The 10949-nt window shown below is 35.1% G+C and overlaps 1 protein-coding gene across 1 annotated transcript; it reads right to left on the reverse strand.

Moving 5' to 3' along the window:
• Positions 1 to 3763: 3763 nt before the first annotated feature.
• On the reverse strand, positions 3764 to 6418 carry LOC141612414 (uncharacterized). Its single transcript, XM_074431180.1, has 5 exons — positions 6080 to 6418; positions 5667 to 5966; positions 5229 to 5541; positions 4672 to 4752; positions 3764 to 4562 (listed from the first exon to the last, which is right to left on the reverse strand). The coding sequence occupies exons 1-5, from the start codon at positions 6335 to 6337 to the stop codon at positions 4441 to 4443; spliced, it is 1074 nt and encodes a 357-aa protein (XP_074287281.1). The 5' UTR covers positions 6338 to 6418; the 3' UTR covers positions 3764 to 4440.
• Positions 6419 to 10949: the final 4531 nt, after the last annotated feature.

Genomic DNA, 10949 nt, shown 5'->3' on the forward strand with positions numbered 1-10949 from the left:
TTTAAATAACTACATATCATTTTCTGATGATGATCTCAAAACTTCTAAGTAATTAGTAAAGTAAAACAGATTCGAAATTTGTGTCAAGATAATGAACATCACTTGTACTTTCATACACACTGCATGCCACCATACGTATGTAAATTGTAGTATATATGCAATTATGTAGTAATGCACACGAGGTCTCCCTTCAAACAGTCGTTTTCGTCTTAAGTCTTCAAATGGGCATGTGTTCATTTTATGGTCAGATATAACCATTATGTGACAATTTTATATTTTAATGGTTAGAAAATGGTCACCTCTAACCATAAAATGTTCATATATGGGCTATGGCTCATCTAAAGGCTTTAGAATTCAGACGAAAATCACCGTCTGAAATCACAATTTGTGATATATGCATGGTATCGTAACTTTTTAACGAGGAGATTCAGAATATTCAGGTTGATGACACCGCAGCAGATAAGATTTAAATGCATATAATTAACAGTCTTAGCTTTTTCAAATTTGAACAGGAGAATAATTACATATGAATCATGAATGAATGCATAAATTAAACTCAATCAAACAAATGAGAACGAACAAGCTTTGCATGTCTGTTAAAGGTGAATTCAGGCATTGGATCTTGAGCTATAGTGTTAGTTTAGTGCTTTTGGAGTATTATTATTATTATTATTATTTTTTTTTTTTTTTTTTTTTTTTTTTTTTTTTTTATTGCGTGCAGCCTTTCATTAAAATAAGAATAAAAGTTTACATGAAATTGGTGGGGAGCCGAGAAACAAGTGGGCTCCCACACCCTTCAAAGAACAAAGAAAGCTAAGTCTAGTAAAAATGTAAGCGGCCACCCGAGCCCCCGCATCCTGAGATACAGAGAATTTCTGGATCCGCTTGAGCAAGGCAACAACATCCGACCCCAGCTCCCCAAGTGAAGAGAAGGAGAAAGGAAGGAAACCATAACCCGCTATTGCGCACAAATCCCCATACTTATTATTATTATTATTATTATTATTTCTAACTGTCAAGACAGTTGGTCGATCGTCAAATGATCCTCCTAAATTACCTTTCTATGGTAAAAAAGTTGGCTTAAATTATGGGATTAGATCATTAGATCATATTACTATCAGTTATTGGTTTAGGTATAGATCAGAACTCCTGGTTAAGCCAGAATCACTACTTTAAGGTTTCAATTGAGATATCGCGTTAGTTAGTTGTTACGGCATCATGTGCAATAATAATGTTCGATAAATTCTCACTCATCCACCTCCATTACACCATCCATTTCGATACTCAACTCCAACGTCCGATAAATTCTCCATCACCCTTAAAAACTCCTTCGTACTCTGAAAACCCTTCTCGGGTTTTCTTGCCCACTCTCGAAATAAACATCATATCCTCACACCCCCTTCCATTAGCATAACATTTACACAAATACTTGAAGGTAATTCCCAAAAAATTTATTTTATATTATAAGAACATTTCATCATGGTAATTCTCAAAAATTTCGACTTGGTATTCTTTATTGGCATTAAAACGACAAGTTATTGAAATGGTAAAAAGGACATAATTGCTTGCACGCCTAAAAATAAATTTCGGACACCCATGCCAAAATCTATGTATGTATAGTATTAAAGATTTAAAGCATGCGAGTATCCAATGCATATATATATACATACATATATGGAACAGTTACAGCTCTTACAAGTGTAGAAGTGTGTATCTACATTTTACAAATGTAAAACTCCTCTGAGAAAGTGTATTAAAACGTCTAGTGTTTGACCAAGTCAACACAGAAAAAGAAAAAAAAAAAACCAGCAACAATAACAACACTGCCTTCCAGGATGTCTTTATCTGAATTTATAGTACCCAAAAGACCAAAGTTCATTCTAAATTTATTTGAAAAATTCTAAAGAAAAAAGGAACAAACATGAAACATTGTTTGTCCAAGGGCCCAATTTGGGATAATCTAATTTGGTTTCTTACTTGGTTACATTTTTTTTAAAGTAAAATCTCAGTTTAGACGGACACTATCCATCTAAAATTAAAGACGGTCAAATATTTCACCACTTTCATAATAAAACAAATAAAAAGTAGGTTAGTTGGGGTTATCTTATTATGAAAGTGGTGATATATTTGACTCGTGTATATCTTTAGACATATATATCCGTTTACAATGAGACAATTTTTTCTTGAATTTGACCCAATTCATAAACTTGGCTAATATTTCTTTGGATTTGACCTATTTTATGAACTCGATCAACATTCATTATGGTGCAAAGTCATATCTTACGTTGGTAGTGTAATGATTCAAGAATATCTTTATTAGTGGCCACCAACTATAGTAGTACTTTGTCATTTTGAAAATGAGCCAAGAGTATATTCGTGTGAATTTGACTCCAAACAGATAATATCGTACTATGTATTGATCGTGTACACGGATGTAACAAAGTCCAACAAGAGATATCATCCTGGACATAAATACTACAGAGGTCAACAAGAGACATCAACGCTTCCACATAACAATGCATTATGTTGGAAAAAACTCCGATTGATAAGGAAGACGGACCGGTACTATAATAAAACCACCTGGAAATTTGTTGGAGAGTCGCGTAATAAATCAGCTCTCCTCAAGACGATTCACGCCCTCAAATAATTGCAGAGAGTTAATAGCGCGTCGTCCCCAGGATAAAACCCCAACGATAATAATACTCTCTTATCTGCATATAAAAGAGGAGAAGCTCACACACAAGGAACACTTGACAATTTGTAAAAACTTTGGGAGAATATTGTCTTTTTTTAATTTTTGTAAAGATCATATGTATTTTCACACACACCAAAAAAGCTGTCCATATAACCATATATATACATATTTGGTGGAGTTAAAAACGTCAAAGAATAATAACGTTACACAAAGATCAAAGTAAATTGTAGTATTAATCCCAAAAAGACGTTAGTCCACAAAACGGCAAAGCTATTAGAATATAGTAGATTTATTAGGCTATTAAACATTAATGATCATAGACCAAAGCAATCCATTAGCAAATATGGTCAATGGAAAAACGTTTGTAACATTGAATTTGGAAATTAAATGAGAATGTTTGACCTTTAGTTTAGAAACGGAAAATCAGTAACATAAATATATATATATTTTTTAAAAAAGAATATAAATCAAATATTTATTGTGTATTATTTTTGTTAAAATATACAACACATTATACTTTCTCCGTTTAACTTCACAAGGTCATTATCTCTTTTGCACACTATTCACAAGCCAACATTCAACTTCAATTTTCTCTCGATACATAAGTGAAAATATATTCATGTGATATCTTATTTGATTCGTCTTTAAAAGTACATTAAAAATAACTAACTTTTATAATTTTTGCAAATACATAAGTAAAGATATTTGCCGCGTAAAAGTAGCGTTGACAAATGTGATAAAACATAATGGCCATGTGAAGTTGAATGGAGGGAGTATACATTAACTACATTTTGTCATCAAATAGACATGTGGTACTTTTGAGTAAATGCTTCATTTGTAGCTGATTAGGATCCTGAAAATGGAGCGATATATTTCCTCGAATAACATTAATTTTATATGTTGTCTTCTTTGTATCATCATTCATATTTGAAAGAGTGACTGTTAGATCATTTCAAAATTACATTGTTGAAAGGAAATGAAGAGAAGAGAAAATGAAGAGAATCCGAATTATTTTTTTGTGATAGCGAAATAAATAAATGACCAATAATCATACGAAAAACACAGAAGAAATTTAAATGTAGCTACAATTTATCTGAATTATATAAGCCCATCAAAGGGGTATTACATCAAAGAAATGCCAAGGGAAGTTTCCCATACAAAAACAACCCTTGCTAATTTCCCAATCCTAATTTACCTCAAACATTATTATTATTATTATTATTATTATTACTATTATTATTACAACCAGAAATGTAAATTATTTAATTAAACCTCCATTTTCTACCTAAGTATCCTTCTTCCTCTAAACACCCATCACAAAAAAAGGGCCACCAAAAGCTAAATTTCTTCTTAAAGTAATTAAAAACCAATAAACCAATTCAAAATCACAAAAGAACTCAGGATCTTCATCATACTCCTTCAATCCACACCACTTTTTCTTTTTCAAAGTAACAACCACAATACCGAAATAATCCAACATTATTTATAAATATGTTATACCGAGACTCAGTACGACCTAATTAGCTTATACCATAAACTTATTGAATTCGTCATCCATTTCCCTTTCCCTTTCCCTTTCCCTCTTTGGAATTTGATCAACACATCCTACTAACTATGAGACTCTATATTCTATACCTAACAAACCTAAAACTCCATCTCCCCTTCACCAACAAAACACCAACACTTCCAATAGTATGACTAATTGACTAATTATTATAAAAATAATAATTAATTAAGGTAATTAATCAATAAGTCCAGTCATTAGGCAGACTTAATTCCTGACCCTGGCCCACCATTGTTGCAGTAGTCTTGGTCTCTGTCTTTCTCTGCTGCCCCAATATTACATTCCTCCTTGCCCACATAATCTCTGCATTTTTTTACATTTGTTCTGTTATTAATTATACTAAAATCACTAAAATTTAACAAAAATTAATCGTTAATTAACAGTTTAATTAGCATAAAAATATCATAATTACCATGATCAGTAGGGAATTTAGCGGCGGTTAATCTCGATTGGAAATTCTGATTAGCTTCCTCATATCTGTCTGGTATCGCAACTGTATAACATCAAAAGTAATTCCCATTATTAAATGATCAATTAAAATCTTCAAAATTAAAAGTAAATTAAAATCTACTATTCTCCGATATTTTTTTCCTTGTGACGAAAATCTACTTGTGATATCTAATAACCACTTTTTCTTTTCTCATTATTTTAAACAGCACAAATTCTCGTTGAAGACCTATACTATTTATCATAAGCTGAACACGAATCGTGTCATTTTCACAAAATGCAAATGACCTCTATCCGTCTTCACCTTGTGACCGTCTTTAATGAGACAAACTGTTTAAACAGTTGTCACACGTCACAAGACATCACAAGAATTAACATTTTCAACTGAATTATTAACTACTCCCTACATATACTGATTACGCCACGGTCCATTGCATAAATAAACGGTTACAAAACGACAAAATAAAAAATTGACCAATTAAAAAGGAGAAATTGAAGCAGAAGAAGACAGTATTTATTTACCAGTTGGTTTAACGCGTAATACAGAGCGTTGTGGTTGTGGTTGTTGTTGATAGTTACGTGGCCGAGGCGGTGGTGAGGTGGAAATCCTACGTGGAAGGAATACTCCAGTCCCCGTTGACCGTGGCTTGACTCCTTCCATTGTAGGCCCCACCATACCAGACCTCCCTTGATACATGCTATTCGCCACCACCGTTGGACGGTGTTGGTTACGGTGATGATTCGGTTGCGATTGAATCCATGCAACACCGCTGCTTCGCCGAGGCTGGAGGTAACCACACTCGCAATTGTTACTCTTCTGAGTCCATTTCAGCTCCTAAAACATTACACACAATCCGTCTCATTCATTTATTTACCTTTAATTAAAATACGATCACAAATAATATAAATAAATATAGATAAATGATAAAAAAAAATAGGATTTTAATTAGTTAGTTATACCTGGTTGTTATAAGCATTGAGGTGGTGATGACGAGACGGTTCGAAGCACGAAGTGTGACGTGGAGCGCCGAGGAGTCCTCTATTGTTGTTCATTTGTGCTGCCATGGCGTTTATCTTAAGACGAGCAACTTCCCCAGCTGCTTCATATAACAAGTCCCATGCGGCGTCGTTTTTGAGATTCGGAGTTAACGGCGGTGACGGTCCAGTTGGACTTCCGTTACTCGAATATCCGCTTCGACCGTTGCCCGACCCGAATCCGGATAGAGTCGACTGTGGTGACGTCGAATATAACCGCGGTTTCTACAAAATTAAGTTAAAATTAACAAAAGTTAGTTAAAAGTATATTCCGTCATAAGGAATTAAAAAAGTAAACAAATGATCGAGACGGTTGAAGTATATGTTTAAATGTATACCTCAGGGGTGGTGGATTTGTTGTTATGGAGAGAAGTGTGAGAGAAGTGACGGGTTAAGTGAGAAAGGAGCAAAGCGTCGTCGTTTTGGTTAATGTTTTCGTCGTAATCAGGAGACTCAAACGGGTCAGACCAGAACCCGGAGTCGAACAAATCATAGGATTTTGGGTTCATTTTCGGGTCGTTGGAGGGTTTTTCTTCAGTCAGGAAATGAGGTGGGAGCCAAAACGCTGCGTTTTCAGCTTCTTTGATGTCTGCCATTGTTAATACGGTGAATTTTGTATGGTTTTAGAGAGAGGAAGGGTAAAATTGGGAAGAAAAGTAATGAGGGGAGAATGGCGTGGAATGAGGAGGGAAGCTTTATAGTGGAAGTTTGTAGCTGCTTTATTGGATTGAGGTGGAAGTGGGGGACCCACTTTACAAAGTAGAGAGGAAATTTGAAATTTAAACAATTTGAGTAATTTGTGGAGTTGTTTAAAGCCAAAAAAAAAAAAAAAAAAAAAAAAAAAAAAAAAAAATGCGCGAAAAACGCACGTCTTGCTCAATTTCGATTTTCTTTCAAATACCCAATTTTATGTTCCGGAAATCTTCAAGAGGCTATAATTCGTGTCTACGAGTTTTAGAAAATGATAATTTTTTTTTTCAAATCGATTATCTTTTCGAGAATTACGATTTGAAAAAAAAATTATCGTATTTGGATCCCGTAGCTAGGAGTTTTTGTACGTCAAAGTTTTTTTTAATGAACAAACTTTGAGTGACCATATCTCTCATTCACGAATTCCAAACTCGACAAATTTTTTTTTCAAGTCGTAGTTCTCGAAATGATAATCAATTTGGAAAAAAAATCGTCACTGTCTGATTTCGTAAACAGGAGTTATAAAGTTCTCTAGATAAAAAAATTGGGTATTTCGGACAAAACATCAAAGTTGAAGGGCACCGCGTGCATTTTCCCAAAAAAATATTGTGGATAGATAACTAGACATGGATAGATTTGAGAGATTAAATAATGGTTAAGGGATGTTAACAAGGTGGGCTTGTGAGGATTGAGGGATGGTTTAAAGTATTTTTTTATCGGTTGTAAATTTTAAAGACGGAAATATTTACTTTAGGATTGAAATAAGTTAAGTAATACTCCTTATTAATCCTTATTAAACTTTAAGTAAGTGTTTGTAAAAATTTAGATTATCTTGTAAGTCGATTACACAGGAATTATACAATAGCGGTGTGCAATGAAGTTAAGTTTATATCTCTCACTTTTCATCCTCATATCCAACTCCAATGATCATTATTTCCAACTATATATGTGATTTGTAAAATGATAATCTAGTGAAGCAATCTAATGTATATTTTTTTTATTATTTAAATATGTTTTAAAAATAACAACTATAGTAATCTCACTATAAAGGATGTTTTTATGCACATTTTGGTCACCCGTAATATTCAAATAGATACTTCCTCTATTCAACTCCACTCTACCTATTTCCATTTTCTACACTATTCACAAGTGCATATTCAATCTCGATTTTCTCTCAATACATAAATGAAAATATATTCATGTGTGATCTTGTTTGACTCGTCTTTACGAGTACATTAAAAATATCTAACTTTTATAATTTTTGCAAATACGTAGCTAACGATATTTACCGCTTAAAACACGCGTTGGTAAATGTGAAAAAGCAAAATGGTAGAGTGGAGTTGAATGGAGGAAGTAAATGACAATTAATGTTCCAAATTAAAGTAGAGCCCAAATTTTGGGTGTGCCATTTCAATATTACTCATACGCACATTTCATTAATTGGAAGTAGTTTAACCAACCAATTAGCTACTAGTAAAATATTTACTTTCTAATTTAAAGCCATATTTTAATACTCTTCAATCTTCATATTAATGAGGAATAGCATTATTTCATGATGAACACTTTCCTATGGATAGGATCCGAGGACTAAGAGCTGATTTTTTCTGAGTTGATTTTATAATACATGAGTTATAATAAAACGGGCAGGAATTAAACATATATGAAACTGAGTTTTTCAAAAGCGAATTTATAAGATTTAAATTGAACTTATATAATCAAAACTTTTATGAAATTAACTTATAAGGTCTGAGCTAAATTTAAAAAGTGACTATAACTCTAAAAATAGAGCCTTATCTTTAGACCTACCTCATTACTTTTGACATTCCTGTACTTTTACCATATGAAATACAAGTGTATTTAATTCTTTTACTAGTTTACTACGGAGTATATAAAACCTCAATAATTATAATCTTCAATTCTCAAGCTTTTGTCAAAAAAAAACAATCTAAAACTTAATACTTAAGACCCTACCCACTAATTTTCCTAGTAGTGTCACTGACTAGATCCAAACCAACATTACTACTCCGTATATGGTAGTAATGGTCAATCACAAATTCAAATTCCATATTCGGTGTAAGTTGCGACGGGTTAAGTATTTACTATCTACGTGGATAGATAAGATATAAATACTTAAATAGAGTGTCTAAAAAACTACAATCTATTTTATCTTATCTATTACATAGATAGTACTTGACCAGTTGTAATCTTGTGACGGATATACCCGTTACAAAAGAAACCTGCTAAAGGTTAATACATTTCAAATTCGTATGTCCCACGTAGAAGCTTACTAGGGTAGGGATAAAGCTTATTTGGTTGCATGTCATGGAAGAACCATTAAATTGGGCGGGTCAAACCAATGGACCATTTCAAAACGGTGGAGCCCATTCGAATCTTGAATATCCTTTGTGCGACTTGTCTTATGTTCATATATTTGAACCGTCTTGATTCAACCCGAGTCGTATTTAATATTGTAGTCATATATAGAGATGAAAGTGGGCATACGAGTTGTTCGAGTGGCACGCCCCAACATGGCTTGTGGCGCATTTTAGTGTGACACGGGTTTGAAACGGCCCAACATGATACGACATATCATGGGCTGTGACCCATGCCTTAGCCGAAAGTTTGAGAAAGAAGACCATGTCTAGCCCAGACACTCCACGCTTATTAGGCAAGTCCGAAATACAGAGAAATAAGGCTAAAGTGAAGGAATTGCTTGGATACGCCCAAGCACGACACGACAAGACACGTCATGGGTCGTGCCTACGTCGCCATTTTCATTTCACGGAGACAACTAAGCACGACACAAAGCTCAGTTTCCCGTACCCGGGACATACCATTTTTGTAACACCCCTTCATACCAAGGTACCTTACCAAGGACTACCCTAGCATGAAAGGCTGTTACCATCTCGGTTTCCCGAGGTTAGTATATCAAAGTTACAATTTCCAAACAACATTTATATAGAGTATAAAGAGTTAGCGAATACATTATCTCAAACCAACTCAAACTAAAAGGGTAAGAACTTCAATACAACTGAAATCATTGTCGGCTAAACTCGTAATGGTGGAAACTAGACTCGAAGTGATGTCTCCCCATGTCTGTCCCATAACTAAACATCTGCATTACCTGTCATATCTGCTCACCATCCCCGAATGGATCACCGCAGGTTTTACAAAACAACAACACGGGGTCGATTCTACACGCATAATTCAAATAAGACAAACAAATAGCGTAACCGGCTGATCATCCTCCATCCCTGGTCTCCCGATTTCACACATTAACCGACTACACACCGAAATGTGTAGCCCTGCCAGATTACCCATCGCAACAGGTAATCCTCGCCGCCAGTGGGTGACCGCAGCCCATCCCCACCTAGTCCAGCTCATCAACGAGCGACTAACAATCCCTGTCCCTTAATGTGCACATCCCCTCCCGTGACGGGTTCCACGGAGGGCGAACTAGGGTGTGAAGCCACTCCCGCAAGTGACTCCACCACAATCACACCTACCACAAGAACACATTTGCCACAATACCACCACCGTCACAACACAACCACATCACCACCGTCACCACAACACCAACAATCCGATGATCAGCGGACAACAATCATACACAATACAACAAATATCTCAAATCAATTACACAAGAACTGAGTAGGGAAACCCTACCTTTTCGCAATCCGCTACGCTGTAATCAATCATACAAATGCACAACTAGTAACACATCATCACTTACAACAACGATAATCAACAATCAACAACATATGATGACCAGAACCCTAGACTCCCAAATTAACCAAATTAGGGTTTGTTAACTTATAAGAATGACAATAGATGAACAAGGATAAGACACTTACTACGGCGATTGACACGGAATGAGATGCTAGAACCCACAATCGACGACCATTGACTTGGAATTGATGAAGATGATTAGAGGAGAATGAACGTAGTTTATGTTTTTGGGGAGAAATGACTTTTGAAACTGACGAACGATATAACCTCTAATCATTTAAATCAAACCCGCGGAAATAATACCCGTCAGGCCGGATACTCGGTCAAGTATAAGGTATACTCGGCCGAGTATCCTCTAGTATTACCCATACTCGGCCGAGTATTCCTGGGCAGAAGCCAAACAGAATACCCAAACCACTTTACTCGACCGAGTAGGCCATACTCGGTCGAGTACCAGCCTATAAAATCCGTAGTGTTACAATTTTGCCCTCCAAACACGATGAACCGACACGAGCACAAGTGCACAACACAATACGAGTATACGACCCACTTCCATCTCTAGTTTATTATATAGTGCTCCCTCGACCCTAGGTAGCACCGACACGGACAGGGACACTAACACGACACGGACACGCGATACGGCATCTCATGAAATTTAGGACACGGGACACGTCATTTAATTTTAATAAAATATATATTTTATATTTATTTATGTGCGCCTTTATTTTTGAAAAAGTATTTGAATATTAAATTTAAATAAGTGAAGGTAAAACTTGACGTTACTAGTCT

This window comes from Silene latifolia, chromosome 11 (genome assembly GCF_048544455.1).
Source record: "Silene latifolia isolate original U9 population chromosome 11, ASM4854445v1, whole genome shotgun sequence".
NCBI lineage: Eukaryota > Viridiplantae > Streptophyta > Magnoliopsida > Caryophyllales > Caryophyllaceae > Silene > Silene latifolia.